General features: G+C 40.6%; 1 protein-coding gene across 1 annotated transcript; it reads left to right on the top strand.

Annotated features, from left to right (window-relative positions):
* Nucleotides 1–1,965: 1,965 nt before the first annotated feature.
* b4galnt3a (beta-1,4-N-acetyl-galactosaminyl transferase 3a) lies at nucleotides 1,966–22,982 on the top strand. The gene is made up of 20 exons (XM_072674189.1): nucleotides 1,966–2,116; nucleotides 6,020–6,063; nucleotides 6,446–6,499; nucleotides 6,584–6,679; nucleotides 7,408–7,498; nucleotides 8,202–8,302; nucleotides 9,609–9,676; nucleotides 9,774–9,852; nucleotides 10,290–10,356; nucleotides 12,349–12,492; nucleotides 13,978–14,087; nucleotides 14,221–14,321; nucleotides 14,436–14,488; nucleotides 16,297–16,489; nucleotides 16,608–16,837; nucleotides 17,020–17,173; nucleotides 20,218–20,290; nucleotides 20,430–20,583; nucleotides 22,571–22,697; nucleotides 22,892–22,982. The coding sequence occupies exons 1-20, from the start codon at nucleotides 1,966–1,968 to the stop codon at nucleotides 22,980–22,982; spliced, it is 2,181 nt and encodes a 726-aa protein (XP_072530290.1).
* Nucleotides 22,983–23,283: the final 301 nt, after the last annotated feature.

The following is a 23,283-nucleotide window of genomic DNA, read 5'->3' as shown; positions in this document are numbered from 1 at the left end:
ATGGCTGATTTGACATCCTCCTGGAACAAAACTTTGGGACAGAGTCCCATTTCCCATTTCTCTCTTTCTTTCATTCTTTCTTTCTTTCTTTCTTGTATTGTAAACCCTAATAAATCACAGTTCACCTTTCAAAAAAGAAACTGCTGATACTGACATCAAACAAGATCCCTGAAATCTTTCAACTACAGTGTTTAATCTTTAAGCAAAACATGTTCCCAGTCTAGAGCTGCTAAAGCAAACACCACAGCTCCAGGACTGAAGCTCAAACAGGAATAGAGGTGACGCAGGTGTTAAAAAGAATTAATGGGTTATAAGTCATTAAAATCACAGATATTTAGACTGTCTTCTGCTGCAGGATTACCTTGATTGGTGCCACACTCTCTTCTACTCCCGTCTGCTCCCGTCTACAGTTCACCTGCTCCTCTGCATGAGAGCCCGCTGAATTTCAACATGTTGTCTAGCAGGTTTTAGTGTCCTGCAGCTGGCTGTCAGAGCTTCGGAGAGACACATAGGGGTACAGCGTGAGAAGCTGACACAACGTGCTCTCCTGTTGTAGAAGAGACTGATTATGGAACAGTTCTTGTTCAGTTTGACTGGGCTTTTCAGCTTCAGAAAGCTGAGAAATGTTGCTTTTCTCCTGGTTCTGAGTGGGCTGGTTTTTGTTGTGTATTTGTCCTTTTTTACGGTTCGGATGGAACATAAGCAGTTCTTAGACACTGGTGAGTACTTTTGTTTATCCCTTAGTGATAATGTGGTAAAATAGCTATACAAAACAATATATATATAAAATAGCAAAACAAAACTTTGGGACTGAATCGCATTTCCCATTTCTTGGTTTGACTGGAACATAAGCAGTTCCTAGACACCACTGATGCCAAAACCTCTCAAATTGTTCTAATGGTTTACAGCGCTGCTTTATGGATCCAGTTTATGGATGTTGTCCTCATAAACTGGACAAATCCCACCTAAGAAAATGTCAGGGTCTTTGGAAAACTGCATAAGTGGGTTTTTAAGAAGAAATTTCCAGTCTGAACATCTAAGTGTTTACTTTCCTTTTCTTCTTAGAAACGTTTTTATGAATCCAGATTTTACAAGGTTACCAAAAGGTCAAAGAGTCATATTTCCTGTTTCTTGGTTCAGCTGGAACATAAGCAGTTTCTAGACACTGGTGCCAAAACTTTGTATCTTGAATTTTTTAGAATGATTTACAGCTCTGCTCTTATAATGATGGATCCTCTGTTGCCCTCATAAACTAAACAAATGAGTTTTAATAATACATTTCTTCTTCAGATAAGTTGGGAAATAAGGCCCATTCTTATGGACTTCTTAGTGTTAATCCAGCCCAAAGTTTAAAAAAGTGTCTAGCTCTGATTCTGTTAATGAGCTGAATTTCCAAAATGGCTGATTTGACATCCTCCTGGAACAAAACTTTGGGACAGAGTCCCATTTCCCATTTCTCTCTTTCTTTCATTCTTTCTTTCTTTCTTTCTTGTATTGTAAACCCTAATAAATCACAGTTCACCTTTCAAAAAAGAAACTGCTGATACTGACATCAAACAAGATCCCTGAAATCTTTCAACTACAGTGTTTAATCTTTAAGCAAAACATGTTCCCAGTCTAGAGCTGCTAAAGCAAACACCACAGCTCCAGGACTGAAGCTCAAACAGGAATAGAGGTGACGCAGATGTTAAAAAGAATTAATGGGTTATAAGTCATTAAAATCACAGATATTTAGACTGTCTTCTGCTGCAGGATTACCTTGATTGGTGCCACACTCTCTTCTACTCCCGTCTGCTCCCGTCTACAGTTCACCTGCTCCTCTGCATGAGAGCCCGCTGAATTTCGACATGTTGTCTAGCAGGTTTTAGTGTCCTGCAGCTGGCTGTCAGAGCTTCGGAGAGACACATAGGGGCACAGCGTGAGAAGCTGACACAACGTGCTCTCCTGTTGTAGAAGAGACTGATTATGGAACAGTTCTTGTTCAGTTTGACTGGGCTTTTCAGCTTCAGAAAGCTGAGAAATGTTGCTTTTCTCCTGGTTCTGAGTGGGCTGGTTTTTGTTGTGTATTTGTCCTTTTTTACGGTTCGGATGGAACATAAGCAGTTCTTAGACACTGGTGAGTACTTTTGTTTATCCCTTAGTGATAATGTGGTAAAATAGCTATAAATGAAGAGAATTTGAAATCACCAACACCTCGTATCTCCATTGTTTTACGTTGTTCTTCATGTTGCTGTGAAGATTTTAGAATGAATGGACCCATAGAAATGCTCCCAAATGACTAGGATAAAATCTTTTTATATTGACTTCCATTGAAAGTTAAGAAGTTGCTGTTGCCACCTTTGACATAAAGTGAGTCTGTGAGTGATCACACACTCATTTATCAGAGGGGCTTTTAATTAAGAATATTGACAATTCATAGAAAGTCACAGATTAAGCAAAATGTGTGTAATATTGCAAACGGCTGCTTTCACACAAATATTTGGCAGTTGGTTTCCACATTGTGTCCAAATTTCATGATGAACGGACTAATATTTATATTCCAAAAAGACTTGGATTTACACTGACTTTAAGAATTTGCTGTTTTGGAGATTCAGGAATTTGTCGTACCAACAACCAAATGATCATTTGAACAAGTTCCTCAGATGGCACCTTTGACATAATGTGAATCTGACATGTTCATCAGGGGGGCTTTCAATTAGGAGTATTGACAATTCATAGACAATCACAGATCAAGCAAAATTAATAATATATTGCGAAAGATTGCTGTCAAACAAAAATCTAGAAATGCTCCAAAATGACTTGGAATCACATATGTTTACTGTGACTTCCATTGATTTCATCCAAGTTAAGAAGTTTTTTTTTTCCTTCTCCTGTAAAGTTGCCTTTTTGGAGATACAGAATTTTCCGTGACCTCCGTGCAATTCCAGTTTAATCAGGTTCAGTATTTCTTGAAAGGGATTTTTAAAGCAGACAAATACTTCACATAGACATGATCAAATCAGTGGACCTTGAGAACTGTTTTCACCGTTTAGTTCCTTTGCAACCTGAGACCCATCCTCACAGACTTTTTATCATCTTCTAAATTCTGTATCTGGCCTGGACCACACGTTACTGTAGTCATCGACATCATCTGTGTGCTGCAGGACTGTCCTGATCAACTTAGCTTTTAAATGCTGGGGGCAAAGCTTTCAAGAAGCAGAAATTAGTTCACTGGTGTAAGTGTGTTAAACCAGTGGGGAAGTGTGAGAAGTGTTAGGCTGTGAGTGATACTTCGCTTGTTAATGGAGAATTTACATTTCATAATCTGTTCTGGATAATCCTGTATAAAGCTATGTGCTGACTTAAATAAGAGTTCATGTTATGAAATGCTATAAGATCACATGACTGGCTTAATTCGACCAATTAGGTGGTCTAGACAGGTTCTGCAAGCTGCTCTAAGTCTTTCAACATGTAGTTTTGTAAGCCTGTCAGGCCTTACCGTCTGAAAAAAAACGGAGGCGAAATTACAAGAATTAGAATATAAGAAAAAGTAGATTATAATAAAACAAATCAAGTCAGACAGTTTTTGTTTTGCCACATTTAATCACAAATCCTGATGTAAGTCTTTGGTTAAGGCCTATCATCATAGATTCTTTATTTAAGTATCTGGATTTTAACATGCAAAACTGAAATGACCTCAAACAACCTGTTACAGTATTTTGCTATGATTGTATTGGCATCAGTTAATACACTCTGATATTTCATATGTCGTCATATGAATAATAATCTTGTAAGACTTAATAAGATGAGGGAGAAATATGAAAGATGGACCTGCCAGGAGTTACAGTGCACCACAGCTGTGCATCATGATCTAACAAGTCCCATTCACATGTATCTGAATATTGCAAAACACATAGGTGTCTCTCTTCGTCTCCAGCAGCGTTTCTGAAAATCTCTTTGTTAAAAGCAAAAATTACCCCAAAATGCTTGTGGAAACAGGCCAGCATAGCAGGGGGCGCTAAAGTCTGTTTGATCGCCGATTCCTGAAGAAGCAGCGTAACGGCCAAAACAGACCTAAATACAGCACCAAACTAAAGCACATTTTCTAACAACAGCAGGTCTTTAAAACTCCATCTCAAACACACACTCAAAACCTGAAAAAATAGGGATAATTTGTTACCATTTCCAGAAGCTATTTATTATTATTATTATTATTATTATTATTATTATTATTCTGTTGCAACTACCCTGTTTCTGAATCACTCGCACACTCCTGATCAGGCAGAGAAGGGGAGTTTTTATATGTTTAAAATATGAACCACATTTCTGTAAATATTAAACACATGTATATAACTATTAACCACGTTATTAATAATGTGTATAATAATAAACAATAACCTCACAGCTGCCCAGCGTCAGGAGGTACAGAAGCATGAAGACCAGAACCAGTCAGTTCAGAGACAGCTTCTACCCTCAGCTTCTACAGCTTCCTCAATTTGACTGCTGAACAGCCAGTAGCGCAGTGTACTGATCTCACCTGTATTATCACACCTCCAGTCCATACAAACACACTGAGTAGATATTCAGTATTTTATAAATATCTATGTTCTTTTTTACTACCGTGAGGGACAATGCAAAGTTTTCACTCATCTTTAAACCTATGTAATGTGATGTGACAATACACGTGATTTGATTTGATTTAATTAATAAAAGATCTGTGATTTGCCTGAGCTTGAAGAATTCAGTCTAAAAGTCCCACCTTGCTTTTGTCCAATTTATTCAAACAAAAATAGCCTTATTAATGCAGAATGAAGGAAAAATAGGCTAAAAGGGAAGAAAAATAAAACTTCAAAAATCATGTCTAAATGATAAATGTCGTACCACAGTCGGCCTTCCCTGGGTTAAACCTTTACTTTACACTCCAAAAAAATAAAGGTGCTTCAAATAGTTTTTTGAGGGATGCCATAGATAAAGACTGATCAACCCCATAAAGAACGTTTCTTGTAATAGAGATGTGATTATTGAGTGTGATTAATATTTTAAAGGTCTAAAGAACTTAAAGAACCTTCACATGATGACATGTTGTTTGTTTTTGTTACCACCTTTAGCAGCCTACGGACCATGGCAGGCGTCATAAAAAACTTCTATTACCAGAAATTAGCCACACCTGTTTCTACAGAATTCCTTGTTTACAGGGACACTAAGTAACTAGTGTCTAATAAGCCTTGGAGTGTTAAGGGACTAACCAGCTTTCACATTCGCACGTCTCAAACATGGTTCTTTATGGAGCCAAAACTGGTTCTTCTATGTTATGTCTCTAAGAACCCTTTGACGAGCCATTATGTTTAAGAGTATACTCATAACAAAGTATGGGGTTATGCTATGCTTAAGCTGACACGTCTCAAACTTTTCATATTTTAATTATTATAAATGAGTATACTCTCATAAATTAAGAAATCTGCATATCAATCAAAGTAAATCAACCATAGTCATTGACAAAAACTCAAAATCTTGACAGAAAACACTTAATTATGCCCAGTTCTTAATTTTTGCAGTGGAAATATGGGCAGTAGACAATTAGTACAGGTTTACACTTCAGCACTTCAGCTATTTTCAACATTCAAAGATTAAAAAATAGAGTTTTGTGTCCTCAAATGAAAGAAGATTTGACAATTTTGAAACTTCAGCCCAGGTTGAAAAGTTTCAGGAGTTAGCATTACCAGACCATATAATGTACAAACAGTCCTCATGTTTCTTAATAAAGATACCCGTTTCACTGTGGAAATAACTTTTCCCCCTGTGTAAATGGCATCCCTAAAATGCAGACAGAAAGATTGAAAGATTAAACGACTAACATGTACAGTATGGCTTAAACTCATGTTGATGGATTGTTGAGAAATGTATTGGAGTTATTCATTAATCAAGACATTCGTGGAGAACAACTGAAACCTGATGACTGACTGAATGATCTTTGTACATTATCGTAAGCCTTGTAGCCGCTTTCCCAAACCTGCTCTACAGCTCTTTCCTTTTGTTGCAGTGCTCAGTCGGAAGCAGCAACTGTTCAGTTCTTTGGAGGATGAGGTAAGATCTCGTAAATCAGAAACTCCAACCCCAGCTCTCTGTGACCCCAGATCCAGTTGTGCTAGTTTTTTTTCCTTTCTCCTAACACTTCCAGGCCAGGCTCTACAGCCGGACTTGTAGAACAAGTAGCACGAAATAGAGTAGAATAAAAATGTGTTTGCTGGCCTGGGACCCTGGGTTCAGATCTGTTTCTTTACACCAGTGTTTCTCAACCCTGGTCCTGGAGGAACCCTGCCCTGCATATTCGAGTGGACTCCCCTCACAAACAAGTGGTCTCCAATGTGCAGGTCAGGGTGCCTCCAGGACCAGAGTTGAGGAACACTGCTGTAGACAATGCATCATGTATACTGAAATATTCTATTTCTCACCTCCCTTCCCTCAGTACCCTTTTGAGGACCAAATTGTGAAGCAGGTCCAACAACCGTGGAAACCTGAGGTACCAAAGCCCACCTTATTTCTTTTGAATGGACTTAAATGAACAAGAAAATACATAATTTAACACATTGTACCATGTGACCAGTATCGAGGCCAAGTGAACCTGCATGCTTTTGAAGACTGGTGTGGGATTTCCACTAATCAGCTGAGGAAGAACGTGCTGTATCCTCTATTTCCACACGTAAGTGATCCCCCACACATCTCTGTTGTAGTAGTTATAGATCAGAGCTTTTTCAGTTATGTGGGTTGATAATTGAGAAAGTCACAGATTAACCCTGTGAACAGCATTTGGTCTGCCGGCAGGCTGAAAGTGTTATTACAAGCTTCTATTACCAAATAATACCTCCACCAGAAGTCCCTGTAGTTCCTGAGTAATACACTTTAGTGTATTACTCTGACATAATGTGAACCTGGTCCTTCTTTATAATGTGTCAAAATGTGTCTCATGATAAAGAGACCATTAGAAATGTTCCAAACCTGACATGGAATAAACTCGTCTTCATTGACTTCTATTGAAAGTCAAGAGGGTTTTTTCCTTTTCCTGTAAAGCTGCTGTTTTGGTAAGGGTGCATGCATTTGTCACTGTACTATGTACAGCAAAATGTGTTTTCTGCATTTTACCCATCTATGGCAGCTAACACACACATACAGACTACTGAACTAGGGGCAGCGAGCACACACACACACCCAGAGCATTGAGCAGTGAGGGTGAACGGCCCAACAGTGGCAGCTTGCAGAGTCCAGGTATTAAACCCACAACCCTTTCATCAATAGCCCGGAGCTCTAACCACTGAGCCACCATTGACCCATTACTTACCCCGCTAATTTCCTTTGGAGAGACAGTACAAGGTTTTCACATGACAGTGATGATGTGCTCATCAAAGCAAATGTGTGTCATCATCATTTCAGACACGGACCACAATAAACAGGCTTGCCACATTTCCCAGATGGAATAACTACGGGCTGAGGATCTTTGGCTACATTCATCCAGCATCAAGTGGTGGGTACTGATCTAGATTTTGATACTTTTGACACTTTAACATGTCCAACTATATGTTTGTGGACACCCCTTCTAGAGATTGCATTCAAATTGCATGAATTGCTGACACAGATGTACAAACACACACACACACACACACACATACAGCTTGTCTAGTCTCTGTAAGGAAGTACTCTAATACAATAGGACTCTCTGGAGCAGATAATGCCAGGTGTGGGCTAGAGGGGTACAAAGCAGTGGAACTGTGTTTTTGGGAAAGATAGATGGAGTTCAAACACTCTTGTTGCTGAAGGCTGAATGCTAAATGCAATCAAATCTTCACAGAAATGCTCTAGAATCTAGCAGAAAGCTTGTTGCTCCAACATAAGCAGGATAAGAAGAATCAATGAATGAATAAGCAGGTATCTCAATACTTTTGTCCAGATAATGTACATTCTTAAAAATGGTGGTGCTATAAAGATGTTTTTTGAGCTCCAAAAAAAGAGAGGTATGTGTGTGAGGAACCTTTTAGAGGCCTAAGGTTTTTTATCAGTTGAAGGTTCATCTCGTTTACACACATTTTTATGGAACTATAAACTGTTTTTCTATGGCATTAATCAAAGAACCATTCTAGCACTGTCATGTTTAAGTGTATCACTCTGATGTTATGAGACTGAGGAGACACGAAGACTCTCTGACCCTGTTTTGCTTCCATTATTGCCAGGTCAGTATATTTTTGCGATTTCTTCTGATAAGAACTCTGAGTTCTGGCTGAGTTTGAATGAAGAGCCCCAAAATATCAAACTCTTGTCCTACGTTGGCAGGGTAAGTGTTAACATCCCAGAATATATCCGTCACTTTTAGCAGTGTTACACTGTCAGCAAGGTAAAACTTTACAAAGGTTACAACGTTACATACATTAATAAACATGCCATTACATCTAGACAGCATCAATGTAAAATATTAACAACTTTAACTCAGAAAAAGTCAAAAGCTGTCCTAAAAGGTAAAGATAAATTAAATTGGAATTATTATTTACTTCATAACTCATAACCGTTGGACTCCACTCTGCAAGTTGATTTGTCTACATAGTCCACGTTGTTGCAAGTTAGTGTAAGGGGTTAAATGTAGTTAAAGGAATACTTAAGAGTTAAAGAGAAGAAAACTGGCTCTGGGGAAGTAACTACATGAATGCCACAACTATACTTATCTCACAATCTGTGTCCTTTGCTCTTTTTACTAAGGGGAACCGGAATTTTTAAATCATGCCCAGGCCCATAGGCCTGAGGGTGGTTACATTCACAACACAAGTCTAAAATACAGATGACTTCTTAAAAAAAAAATTTTCACCTGTTCTAATAATTGCCTTATAAAAGAAGGAATTCTTGACGTTGACGTTTCTTTTTAAAGTCAGGCTCATGTAAAACATTTAGTGTTTTAAATGATTAATTATAGTGAAAACAACACTTTCATTTTCTTGGATAAATATTAAATATGACAATGGATTTTACACACAAGTAAAACTCAGCAGCACCGCAAATGATAACTTGCTCCTACAGCCTTCACTAAGGCCAGACAGTCAACCTTTAAATAGAATATAACTAAACACAAGAAAGTAGCCTAGGGGGAACACCTACACACTAACAGTGAGTCAGGGGGGAAAGACACACCCAGTATGCAAATAAATGGTGCCAGGAGCCAATGGAAAATCTGTTTGCCAATGGCAACTGACTAAGCTCAATTACTATAAGCTGATTTAACTCAAAGATCTAGAAAATGATCGCAAATATTCACCTCAAATGGACAGCCATACACATAACCCACGATTTCCAGTTAATTTTATTCATTTCAAATTTCCTAAAAAGGTTTACAAAAAACTAAATTTGAGTTAAATTGAGGACAAAAAGTATGTTATGTTATCATAACCTGTTGTGTTATCATAACATACTGCTCAGATATATTTTACAGTGTACAGGCCATTGATCTTTATTATTATTTGATCATTGCTACTAAAAAGTATTATTTTAGGCATGTGGGATATGCATAATTTAAAAAATTGGCCACAATTGTCTCAGGCATGATTCTACAGTGTGTTTAATAATTATTATTGTTACTGTTATTTTAATTCCAGACAGGTTCTGAATGGTCTGCTCCAGGAGAATATGGGAAATTTGCGTCTCAGATATCTCAACCCATAATGTAAGTGACAGTGGCTTCTTGGAAGCTCTTCTACTTTTGATTTTTGTTGTTGTTTTCTTTTATTTCTACATGGTTTAAATACATGTCTTTCTTTTAGGCTTCAGAAAGACAAGCAGTATTTCTTTGAAGTCCTCTACAAACACAGTGAAGGAGGGCAAGATCATCTGGAAGTTGCAGTACGTCTCTATGCCACCATAATTGTGTCCATTTGATTGTGTCAAATTTTGCTCAAATGAGGTGCCACAGATACAGTATAAATTTTAACTGTAAATCCCATCAAGTGTTGAATATCTATGGCAGTTGTGCTGCAAAAATCTTTAAAATGGCAAGGAAAAACCTTTTCTAACTTTCAATGGATGTCAATGAAAATGTATTCAAGTCATTTTGCTGTATTTCTATTGGTCAATTTCATACTAAATTTGGACGTAATATAAAGAACAGCTGCAGGATTTACATAATATCAGGTTTTTGCATGACATCATGATAGCCTGATCTTTTCTTGTCAAGTGCAACAAAAGTTCTCTCAAACTCTCTGAATTTCTCTCAAACTATTAGTTACCCTTAGTCTACAAGAATTTAAAAATCATTGTTTTTTTAAATTATTATTTCACAGTGGCGTCTGAACCAAAGGAACAGCAGCTTTACTGTTATAACCTCTGAGTATCTGTCGCTCTATGCAAGTAAGTTTCATTTTACTCAAACAATTTAACCAAAGCATATGAGTGTTTTGAATGTGCACTCTCAGATATTAAAAAAATATAAATATTGTTATATGTTTTGACAGCACTTGCCAGTCACACTGGTTCTGCAACAGTCTGTAGCTGGGAACTGATTTGGCGAGTTGTTTTTAGTTCTGAAGAAACTTATTTGTTATTTTTGCAGCATGTTTGGGATATTTGTCTTACTGTAGGATAAAGCGCGGAAGAAACGTGTTTCTTCCTTTGCCTACCAGTCCATTTAAACTCTTTTCTGAAAATAGTGTTCCAAATGACCAATCCCAAACATCTGTGAAGTCCAAAACAATGATGCCAGGCATTTCAGAGTGTACTGTTCCAACATTTAGTATGAAGCCAAAAGGGTAAATGCTGTTATTGAACCATAGCACTTCTTTCCAGCCATGGTTGGTGCACTGCCGGCACAGGCAGGCAGCCGACCAAGATCCACTTGTGGATTTTCACTATTAGGCCGGTATCTTATTACCACTGAAGGTCCAAAAAAGCTGGATTACTGGATTGCTGGGCTATTCATACTTTTAATGCCAGAAAAAAACTGAATAAGCAGGTGTCTACAAACTTTTGGACATATAGTTTCTAAAGGACTTATAAATGAAAATTAATAAATGGATCAGACAAAACAGCAGCTATAGGACTTTAGGACTTCTGTTTGCACTGTGTCAAACATACCGTAGGACATACTGAATAGCATCTGTGTAGTTTCCACTGAACAATGCTTCATGTAAAGGCAAAGAATGTGCAAAATATTTCCCTCTCCACAGTAAACAAAAAACGCAAACCTGCAGGCTCACATATTTAAGATCCTCTCCTCTCACCCCAATGACTCAGTGTGTTAAGATGGATAGATCTGCACTGCTGGGAGAGGCCGGGCCTTTTCAGTTTTGTGCAACATTGTTAAAAAGGCTTTAGATGAAAATGTTTGGAATTCCACTGATCGGCCAAGATCCACGCCTTGTTAGCATGAGAGCTGATGGTTAGATGACCGGTCAGGTCTTCTGTCCTTGGTTCAGTAAAGGTGCCAAAGAAAACCCTTTTTTTTCCTATTTGTGAATTGTGCAAATTGGTAAAGAACATTTCTACCAGGGAAGGTTCATTAGACCTTTGACATATTGCCACACTTATACATTGCAAAACATCGCAATCAGAGATGAGCTGGTTCTTCTATGGCATCACTTAAAGAGCCATTTGCCTTTTGAAGCACTTGTGAAAGAGTCAGCCATACAGTCAGTCAAAGTGGCCCTTTATACAGCATTTGCTACATAGTGAACTGACTTGCTGGGCAACCGACACGCTCAGAGGAAATTGCTGGGTCCCCACCTCTGCCGCACCAGCTAAAAGACGCCTGTGCCAAATAACATCACTTAAGAGTGATGAGGGAAGGGAGCGCCACCTACCCACCTGGAGAGAAACTGCTCTCTTGGACTCTGGCTGCTGATGGCAAAGCGGCATGGCTCAGGACTGGAACTTGCGGCCCCCAGGCCAAAGTGGCAGAGCATTAGACCGCTGAAGACAATCGGAGTCCGTTGGTGGATTCCTGACACTCTAGGATGCGTCTGACCAGAGACGCTATAAATGAGGAGAACGGCCACTGCTCGAAATGTTAATGGGAAGTGCTCGTATTGCTCAACATGGCGTCTGTTGACGGGTAAACTCCCTCCCTTCGGCTAAAAGAGACGCTCAGCTCGTGTTGAGTATTACACTGGTTAACGTGTGAAAAAGCAGGATGATCTGATGGTGACTAGGTGTAGCAGGAATGCTCCAGACCTTCTGGAGATGCAGAAGCCTAGACGTTAAAGGGTCAGAAGCTTCAGGGTCAGGAAGATACATCCTGTTGGAACTGCCTAGATTTGCATGGTAGTGTTTTAAGATGTGTAAGCAGACCTGCTCCTCTATCTCCTCCTGGTTCTAACTGTTGCATGCTTTATTTTCCCTGTACAGACGAATCCTCACTACTGGTGGGGGAAACGGACCACATCCCCCAGACAACAGCCAGCCATGAGATGCAGGCAGACCTCATCTCCAAGCAGCGTTTTCCTTTAGTAGACATGGTCAGAGAAGACCCACGAGACTCCATCTACAACAGTAAGTGATTCATTCAAAAGTCCTACAAGAGTCATTTTAGGTTGGGCTATTGATGAAGACGTACCTTATGAAAGTGCTGTGTGGGGGTTGTGATGGTGACGGTTCTGTATCTCTTTGAGGTGGCCTAAAGCGCGGACTACACTTCCTGACTGTAGGGGGGGCCTAGGAGGGAAAAATACTGGTTGCTAAGCCATTGCTAAGCGGTTGCTAAGGTATTTCTATGGTATTGTTGTTGGATGCTAAGCTTTTGCTAGGTAGTTACTAAGGTATTGCTATGTTAAAGCTGTTGGCTGCTAAGCTGTTGCTAGGTGTTTGCTGAGGTCTTGCTATGGTATAGCTGTTGGTTGCTAAGCCATTGCTAGGTGGCTGCTATGGTGTTGTTATGGTATAACTGCTGGTTGCTAAGCCATTGCTAAGCGACTGCTATGGTACAGCTGTTGTTTTTAAGGCGTTGCTATGTGGCTGCTAAGGTGTTGCTGTGTTATAGCTGTTGGTTGTTAAACTGTTGCTATGTGGTTGCTAAAGTATTGCTATGGTGAAACTGTTGGTTTCCTAGCCATTGCTAGGTGGCTGCTAAGGTGTTGCTATGGTATATCTGTTAATTGATAAGCTTTTGTTAGGTTCTTGCCGAAATGCTGCCATGTTATAGCTGTTGGTTGCTAAGCCATTGCTATGTGACTGCTATGGTACAGCTGTTGTTTTTAAGGCGTTGCTATGTGGCTGCTAAGGTGTTGCTGTGTTATAGCTGTTGGTTGTTAAACTGTTGCTATGTGGTTGCTAAAGTATTGCTACGGTGGAACTGTTGGTTTCCAAGCCATTGCTAGGTGGCTGCTAAGGTGTTGCTATGGTATATCTGTTAGTTGATAAACTTTTGTTAGGTGCTTGCTGAGGTGTTGCTATATTAGAGCTCTTGTTTGCTGAGCCATTGCTAGGTGGCTGCTAAAGTGTTTCTATGGTATTGCTGTTGGTTGCTGAGTCATTGCTCGGTGGCTGCTATGGTGTTGCTGTGGTATAACTGCTGGTTGCTAAGCCATTGCTAGGTGACTGCTAAGGTGTTGCTGTGTTATAGCTGTTGGTTGTTAAACTGTTGCTATGTGGTTGCTAAAGTATTGCTACAGTGGAACTGTTGGTTTCCAAGCCATTGCTAGGTGGCTGCTAAGGTGTTGCTATGGTATATCTGTTAGTTGCTAAGCCATTGCTAGATGGTTGCTAAGGTGTTGCTATGGTATATCTGTTAGTTGATAAGCTTTTGTTGGGTGCTTATAGCTCTTGTTTGCTGAGCCATTGCTAGGTGGCTGCTAAAGTGTTGCCATGGTATTGCTGTTGGTTGCTAAGCCATTGCTAGATGGCTGCAAATATTTTGCCAAGGTATAACTGTTGGCTGCTAAGGTTTTGTTATGGTATTGGTTTGGTTTGGACCGGCGCCCATGATTACGCTGATAACCCTCAGCATGTCCCATCTCATTCCTTCTGTCTTTCCACCAGTACCGTTGATGAATGACTCCAAACTGAGCAACATCTTCCCTGGATGTGATTACAAGCCTCTTAACCTCTTCGGTGGAGACAAACTTCAGCGGTTCCACGGTATATATTATGTGAGTATGTCTATACTTTGGCTTGCATAGTAAAGAGTTTAGGGCTTCTGGACAGACACACTACAATATCCCAGTATGTCATTAAGTAAGTCTGTGAAGCCATCCTTGTTCTGTGTGTGTTTTCATCGTTCAGGTTCACTACTCGGCAGTGTACCCCAATGACTACACCAGGCAGACTCATACAGATGCTGATGAGATGTGTTTTTACAACAAGGATTCACAGTTTGCTGACGGGTGGGCTTTAACTCCACCCTCTTCTCCATGTCTTGCATGCTGCTTATGCTCACAGTATTATGGATGTCTGTAGTAATGCACTTACCTTTACCATCTATATGTTTACTTTTTCAGAGGAGGGTCCTTCCAATATCTGAAAGTTCAGGAGCCGCCAACAGGAGAAGGAGGTAACCCCTCATTCTTACATGAGTCTATATAGTCAAGTCAAGTCAAATTTATTTGTATAGCGCTTTTTACAACTGTTGTTGTAACTGTATATGTTGCTCAAATGAAAAATCTAAATCGAATGTGACGCCAAGATTATTAGCTGCTAGATCAGGGATAATGGAAGCATCAGCCAAGTCTAACATTAGGTCTGGTAGTTGAAGGTCTGAAGGTCTGAAGTTTATTTCTAGTGTATTTTTGACCTAAAAGGAGAACCTCGGTTTTGTCACTGTTAAGAAGAAGGAGGTTAAGTGACATCCAGAGTTTTATATGCTTTACGCAGTCCTCCATTTTCTGTAATCTAAATTTATCGTCAGGTTTGGCTGATATTTAGATCTGTGTGTCATCTGCATAACAGTGGAAATTAACGTCATGTCTGCTTATAACTGAGCCCAGCGGTAACATGTAAAATGTAAATGATAGCGGTCCTAGAATAGAGCCTTGCGGAACTCCATATCATACTTGTGTGTAATTTTATCTTTACAAACCGATATAACTTATATAAAGGTGCACGTATTTGTCACTGTACAGTGTGGACTGTGCAGCATGTGTCCTCCGCATTTAACCCATCTGGTAGTGAACACACACTCACACACACACACACACATGTGTTAGGGGCAGTGAGTACACACACACACCCAGAGCGGTGGGCAGCCAACTCCAGCGCCCGGGGAGCAGAGAGGGTAAAGGGCCTTGCTCAAGGGCCCAACAGTAGCAGCTTGCCGAGCCCGGGAATCGAACCCACAACCCTGTTACCGATATCCCGGCGCTCTAACCGCTGAGCCACCACTGACCCAAAAGCCATGCATTGGCCGGGAATAAGATAATTTTATCGTGTATAAGATCCACACTTGGCACCATTGATTTAGTATATAGTCCACCCCCTTCTTTCTTCAAGCTCTGTCCCTCTAGTCTCCTTAAGTAATGTTTGGTAAGGGTGAATGTGATTTCTTTAAGTAGGACTCCCTAGCAGCAAATGGCAGTACTTGGCAGTACTTCCAGTAATCCTTGTCATAGTCACAGGCAGGGACGCTGTAGGGGGGCAGTGGATTTTGGACAATTCTAAGGGCCTGTGACTGAACGAGGGCCCTACTTAATGTATTAATTTGGAGTTTTCTGGCAGAATTGTTTGAGTTGTGTGGTCCAGTGTGATATCTTTTCATAGGGCCCAAACTCCCAGACAGAGGATGGCTCAGAAACACATATCAGCATTCAAGTATATGCAGTACATACATTGTGGACAAAAGTATTGGGACACTTACACATTACACCTACAAGCTTTAATGACATCCCATTCTAAATCCATAGGCATTAATATGTTGGTCCCCCTTTGCTCTGCAGCTCTAACAGCAGTGTGTCTGGAGCTCTGCAGTTATTGAGTCTGCAGAGCATTGGAGGCTTTTCTGAGCTCAGCACTCTGCCCTGAGCCTGCTCTGTAACTTTACGTGGTCTGACAGACACTCGGTGGCTGAGCTGCTCTTTGTGAGCTGTTCCTCTAAACTCTTCCACTGTTCAATAATAACACCACTCACAGCTGATGGAGGAAGATCTAGGAGGGAGGAAATTTCACCAGCTGACTTGTTGCAGCAGTGGCTCAGTTATTAAGAGGTGTATCCCAATACTACTGTCTATTGTATAATGTAGTTTGAATTGGAATAGGTGGAGCCATGGGGCCTTTTGGACCAGAAGGACCTTGGGTCTGGTTTTAATTCCCACCCAAATCTAATTTGCTTCTTTCGAGAGTTTTCTAACATAATCTTTTCATCAAAAGGGGAGAAAATTGAAAAGCCTAATCCATACTGGGAGCGAGCCGTCAATGTATATCCTGTGGAGTTCCATTCAAAGCAGACCACTGTGGTCACCAAAGTCTGCAAAAGAGCTGGAAATGTCATCATGGACGAGAAGGATGTCATTACTGTGGTCGACGCTTTCATGGATAAAGTGCAGTTAACAGAAAGCACCAGGTACTGTAAACACGTCTGCTCATTTCCAGTTTAGCCCCTCTCTCACTTCATAGCATGTGCCGTGAACTGTTCAGTCCTGCCGTACATTTGGACTTTGTTCTCTGTGTGTGATTTACAGTAATTTGGTCCTGAAGCGCATACTAAATGTGGAGAGGAGGGTGGACGATACAGTGGGCACTCGCTACCTGTTGGAGCTGGAGCTGGAGGATGATGAGGGGGAGAGCAGGCTGCTGTCTGAATATTTTTATGCAAACCCAAATAAAGAGGGGAATGCAGAGTCACCTTCTCTCTGCAGCCCAAAGGACTTCTCTTGGGACCCGAAAGCCAGAGTCAACGTCATTCTCCCAGGTCAGAACTGCAGGGTCTTTTCCAGCACTTGTAATTTTTTTTTTTGGATTTCTCAAATCCACAGTCAGCCATGCAGCATATCTTGAGGCCTTTGCTCACAGTGCCTTGACATTGCTTAATTCATGGCAGATAAGGCAGGTTTGCTTACTCCAAGTCCTCTGTTCATGTCTGTGCTACAACAGTGAAAAACCAGGGAAGATGGATCATTCAGTTCATCAAACAAATGGAGAAAATATACAAAGCTACAAGGGATGAAAACTTCAACGTCATCATCATCGACTACAGCAGTAATGACGTTAACATTCAGAAGGCACTAAGAAAGGCCAAACTACCGAGGTACGTCTTCTTGTTCTATTCAGCACATACTCATATGTACATGCACACTCAAGCTTCACATGTTATACACGTAATCTCCCTTTACATGTATTGGTATTTGACACCTTGCGTGTTTAAGGTGGTAGTACCTTCTGGCTCCTGTATCATCCTGTTGTTCATGCTATAAATACCAGTGCAGTGCAAACTGTGCAGTGAGGGTCTTGGAAATGATGTTTGGAAAATGGGTCATGAAGCAGATACAGGTAATGATTGGCTAAAGGGAGTGATTGTATGTGGGTGTATCAAAGACCACAGTGTGAAGGAAGTAGCTAAATCTGCAGGTGTATGGAAGCGTACGGTCATACGGGTCATAACAGCAGTGGCAGAGATCCCTACAGTCTACAAGAAATTGTGGTCCGACAGACAAAACTGATGAACAGGGACCACCGGCTTAGGCAAGAATTGCGTGCAGCAAGTCAGCCCAGGTCCTTCACCCCCAATTCCTGAAAAAACACTCCCCAGGGCATCAACATGAAACTCTATGCGAAAGAAGAAGGCCGGGGACTAGATCAGCCAAGTTCCACTTCCCTTTTTTCCACGTTAATGTATTTTCTGTACGGGTTCCAGCTCATCCCGGGAGAGAACCCTGCAAGCATCGCCCTGTCCAAACATGTCACGGGGCAAAAATGACAAAAACAAATACCTCCCGCCGCACGGGACTGCAGTGTTTATCTCTGGAAACACATACTGAGTGACATCCATCTTTTTTTATGTTATTTTTTTCTTTTTACTCTCATTTTTCTGTCAGAGCTTTGTTGTCTAACTCTTCCCACAGTTTGCAGGATATCAACATCGCTCCAGCTCCAGATTGTTCTGTCCAATTGCGTAACACAGGCTTATTTACAGCTCTCTGATTGGACGTCAGGTTTCCACATAGCAACACATTTTTTGCTCAATCTCTATTCTCCCATAGGAATAAATGGGGTGCCAATGTAACACCCAACCAACCACAGAGTACCACACCAACCACCTGAGACATCATAGCAACTACTTGAAACACCTTAGCAGCAACCCCAGCAACCACATGACATACTTTAGCAAATGATTTAGCAAGCACCTAGAAACACCTTGGCAACACAACAGCACCCAATCAACACCTTAACAACCACCTGGAACACCTTAGAAACACCATAGCGGACACTGGGGCAACCACCTGAAATACCTAAGCATTCTTGGCATTGCATAAGAACCACCCACAAAAACACCTTAGCAACAACACAGCACCCACTTAGCAGTACCTCAGAAACTATTTGACATACACCATAGCAAACACCCTAGATACCACCTGGAACACATTAGCAACTGCCCCAGCAACCACCTGGGATACCATAGCAACCATCTAGCAACACCTTAGCAATCCCCATCTGAAATATCATAGCAGAGCTGCAATTGCAACCACTTGGAACACCTTAGAAACCACCTAAAATACCATAGTTACCACTTCAACTCAATTCAAATTTCTTTGTATAGAGCTTTTCACAAGCACTGTTTTCACAAGGAACTTAAAACACTTAGCAACTGCTATCACAACCACCTCAAAAAAAACTGGCATACCATAGGGACCACCTAGAAACAGCACCCACTTTGCAGTACCTCAGAAACTACTTGACATACTTCACCATGGCAAATGCTGCAGAAACCACCTGGAACACCTTTGCAACTTACCCAGCAACTACTTGGGATACCATGGCAACCACCTAGCAACACCTTAGCAACCACCACCTGAAATTACAATAGCAACTGTCCTAGCAACCACTTGAAAACAACTTCAAATACTTAAGCAGCCACTTTCCACAAACAGCTGTGCCAGTTTTATGCTCATGTCTCAGGAAATGCACTTTGTAGCTTAAATGTCAAATATTCAACAAAAAAAGCACAAATGGCAACAAAATAGCATCTGGAGAAAACACGGCCAATTGTGCTCTCTCTGGCTCCGGCCGCTGATGGCAAAGCAGCATGCTTTGGGATTTGAACCTGAGACCCCCAGGCCATAGTGGCAGCGCATTACACTGAGCTACTTTTTTTTAGCTACGTTTTTTTAGCTGATTTAATCAGTAAAATCTCACCTTCTTTTGGCCTATTTTGTTGTCTATGACTGGAAATATCAGTCCGTGGTGCTGCAAAGATAGCCGCAGAGTGAACACACTTGCCTATAAGCAATCCAGCTGGGAAAAAAGCCAGGAACCACCAGTAGTTCTAAAGAGTTTAAGAGGTTTAGGAAAGTATTAATAAAGGAGAATATGTATGGCATCAGGTTTGTGCTTTTGTCGGACACTCTTCAAGCCTGCAGATCTAACCGAAAGCATGTGTGCAGAACTTTTGCTTTTCAGACCGAAGCTTTGTTTTATTTTCACTGTGTTTCACGGCTTATTTCGTGTGTGTGTGTGTGGCAGGCTGTGTGAATGCCATAACCTGTTAACCGAGACATGAAAAACAAGTCGTTTTACTTCTCTCAAGTCATTTAGGGACAGCAGGTGTGAAACCGGCCTGTGAAAGGGCTGTGATAGACTGCTGTTAGACTACCATATACATACTGTGCAGAGCAGCTCTTCTGCATGCCTGTCGTCTTAACTAGAGGATCCAAAGCCATCATTTCTTCATTTCTTCTTTTAATTAAGCAAAAAAAATAACAAAATATCGGCAATTAGCACAGCTGTGGGGACTGTATTATTGAAAGAGTGCTTAAGGCCCCAGCTGGTCGTGTTGGTATTGCATCTCATAGACACGTTGCATTCATTTTCTGAGGACGTGCACACCCTACTCTACCTTTACATGTCGTGAAAAGTATACTGCAGCTCTGACAGTTACACAGATTGCACAGATTACTGGTTCTGTACTGTTTACTGGTTCTGCGTGGCATATAACTATATAGGCATATAGTTTATTAAATGATGATGAAGCCTTGATACATAAAATAGCCAAGATAAAAAGCCAATGATTGTGTTTTGGTCTCGGCTCTTTCTTTACATCACATTTCTTAATTCTGCCTCTGTCTATATTTCCAGCTACCAGTACAGGAGGCTGGAAGGAACTTTCCTTAAAACAACAGCAATTCAAACAGCAATTGACCTTATTGAAGTAAGTAAGAAGGTTTATGGAAATTGTTATAACTCTACCATGGCTTACGTACTCTCTGATTGTATTTGAGCCGTTATTTTATAATCCCTTAATCTGATTTGTCTTTAACTAACTTTACTCTTTTCTTCTCTTTTCTTAGGATGAGAACAGTATTTTGTTCATGTGTGACCTGCATCTCAATTTCCCCACATCAATAATCAACAGTGTGCGCAAACACACCATAAAGGGGAAAATGGTCTTTTGTCCAGCTGTCATGAGACTGGACTGCGGAGCCTCATTAATAGCTCCCACAGGTACTGATCTTATATATGCTATGTATCCAAATGTTTGTGGACACTGCTGACACAGATGTTGTAGAGACATATTGTCAATAGAATTGGACTCTCTCCAGCAGATAAACATGACTCTGTTGGTATCATGTCTAAAGCCAGGTGTGAGCTTGTCATGTCATTACACCCTGAAAAAATGCTTTAATGACACCTAAGATTCAAGAGTTTTATTGTCATACCAACTAATTGTCATACATACTAATACCAACATCAATCTGTCACTTGTCATGTCATTTTGTTAATTTGATCTCAAGGCTGACAAAAGTAGCCTGTCTGACAGTGTAGCCTCGTAGCCTTAAATTGTGCCCTACAGTAACATAAATCTGAAAAGCCAAAACCACCCTGTTTCTTAATGCTCAGACTTTTTGAAATGATGGCCAAAAAGTTCAACATTGGTCTCTTCAGACTTTTCCACATATATCTGGGCTTGGATGTTTTTTAGTGTGTGTGTGTGTGTGTGTGTGGGGGGGGGGGGGGTCAAGTAGACCTACGTTTTAGGACTGTGCCAGTGTGGGGGGTGTGAAAATACCTCTGAAGACCAATAAATAGCCTTAATAGTCTCTTTGCCGTTCAACTTTCAACTTAGGCCTGCTTAGAAAAACCCAGCCATAACATCCTAACTACTGTGGATACATTATGTCCCCTGTCCTCTTTTTTTAATGATATGGTCTTAAAAATATATGGTTTTGGATCAATTTTGATTGATGATGATCAGCACACATTTAACCAGGTGTGCCCAAACTTTTGACTGGTACTATAAGAATCTGTCCAAAGCGCTGGACAATAAAATATACCATATTCAAAGTTAAGACCAAGATAAAGTTCCATATTCTAACATTTTAGCTTAGAAAATATAACTGATAAATGAAATCAATAACATGAAGTCAGGTACTTCCCAGAAGTGTCTGCAGAGCCATTAATGGCATCAAAGGCATCTTGGCAGCCCCACTAATTAGTTTTGCCTGAGTTTTTCCCCATATGTATATCTAATGGCTTGGAAGTTCTTTTCTACCACTCTTGATCTGTACCTCTTAGCAATGAGATCCAGATCATGCTTTTTAAGCTTTTTGTCAATCATGGCTTTTGCAGTAGGATGAAAAATTAAGATGTTGTTAGGCATCAACAAGAGTTATCTTAACTTATGGCAGGTGTATACTACACTCTCAGCAAAGGGGATCCATATACTGTTGCAATTCAGATTTTTCGACCGTTGCAAATTCAGTTTATTAGCAAAAAAAAAAACAATTTATCCATAAGCCCAAAAACTTCCTGTTTTGTTTCATTCCTCCATAAATGGGATGAAGCAAAACTGGAACTTTCTGGATATATTTAGATCAGTGGCATGTCTGAAGGCTTAGTGATGCTCTGGGGCTGTAAATCTGCAGCATGTGGGGGGCAAGATGGGTTCAGTTAAAATATCAGGAAATCCTAGTAGAAAACATCATGTCTTCTTTGAGGGAGCTGAAGTTTGGGCTTCATTGGACTATCCAAAGCAAATGATGCCAAGCATACCTCAAAGTCCATCAAGGCTTGGTTTCAGAAGAAGTCCTGGAAGATTCTAGAGTGGCTGTCACAGTCGCCCATTGAAAATCTTTGGTCGGAAGGTAATGAACTGGAGGACACTGCCCATGGGAAATGGGCTGAGATTCCCTGCCAGGAACACTGCCAGAAGCTGTTGTCTGGCTATGCGTCAAGTCTTTTGCAGCAGGTCAGAACAACAGAAGGGTTCTACTAGGTTCCAAAGATGCTTGTGATGAAGGGGTTGAATAATTCTGAGACTGCAGTCATCAATAAAAGTGGCATTTAGTATTGAATGTGGAGAAAGCACTTGTTATTAGTTGTGCTGAGCTATTTAAATTGGTTTGATTGGTTTATGGACCAGCTGAAAGGCTGTATATATTCTAATAAACAAGATTCACAAATGTAACCTCTGTTATCTGTGTGTTATAAGGTTTCTGGGAAATTGATGGCTATGGTCTGGTGGGGATCTATAAATCTGACATGGACCGAATTGGAGGGATGAACACACAAGACTTCAAAGATAAATGGGGAGGAGAAGACTGGGAGTTGTTAGACAGGTAAGTGAAGACCAAGCTGCCAGAGAAACCTTAAAAAACCATTTCTAGTTAAGCCTAATATCGAATCTAGTGTCTAGTTGTGTAGTCTCTACACACGTAGTCCTGCCTAGAGACAGATAGATAACCCACTAAAGGGAATGCCTTTTACTCCAGTAGTTGTTTGGTTAACTGCAAATCTCTCATCCCCCATTCAGAATCCTTGAGAACAAGCTGGAGGTGGAGCGACTAAACCTGAGGAATTTTGTGCACTACTTCCATACAAAACGAGGAATGTGGAATAACTAATTTCTTCAGAATGCTTCAAATGCATATAGTGCATTTCCTGTATTTGTTAAAGAACATGCTTCTAGTTTAACTGCTGAGTACTGCAAGTTCCTCAAGCTTCCCACTTTCTTCAATTCTGAGTTCTGTGCCTTCTTGCACTAAAGGCACTTGACAACACCAACAAGAGTCCTTGGGCAGGACTTCTAATGCTGCATTTCTGTAAAATGTTGAGACTACGTCGCTCTGGATGAGAGCACCTGCCAACGCCTGTGTGTGTATATAACTGTGATGTAAATAACAAGGCAGTCCCGGTTGTGGCGGA

Source organism: Salminus brasiliensis, chromosome 2 (assembly GCF_030463535.1).
Source record: "Salminus brasiliensis chromosome 2, fSalBra1.hap2, whole genome shotgun sequence".
In the NCBI taxonomy this organism is placed as follows: domain Eukaryota; kingdom Metazoa; phylum Chordata; class Actinopteri; order Characiformes; family Bryconidae; genus Salminus; species Salminus brasiliensis.
The sequence above is the reverse complement of the archived record's forward strand: the minus strand, read 5'-3'. Positions and strand labels throughout refer to the sequence as shown.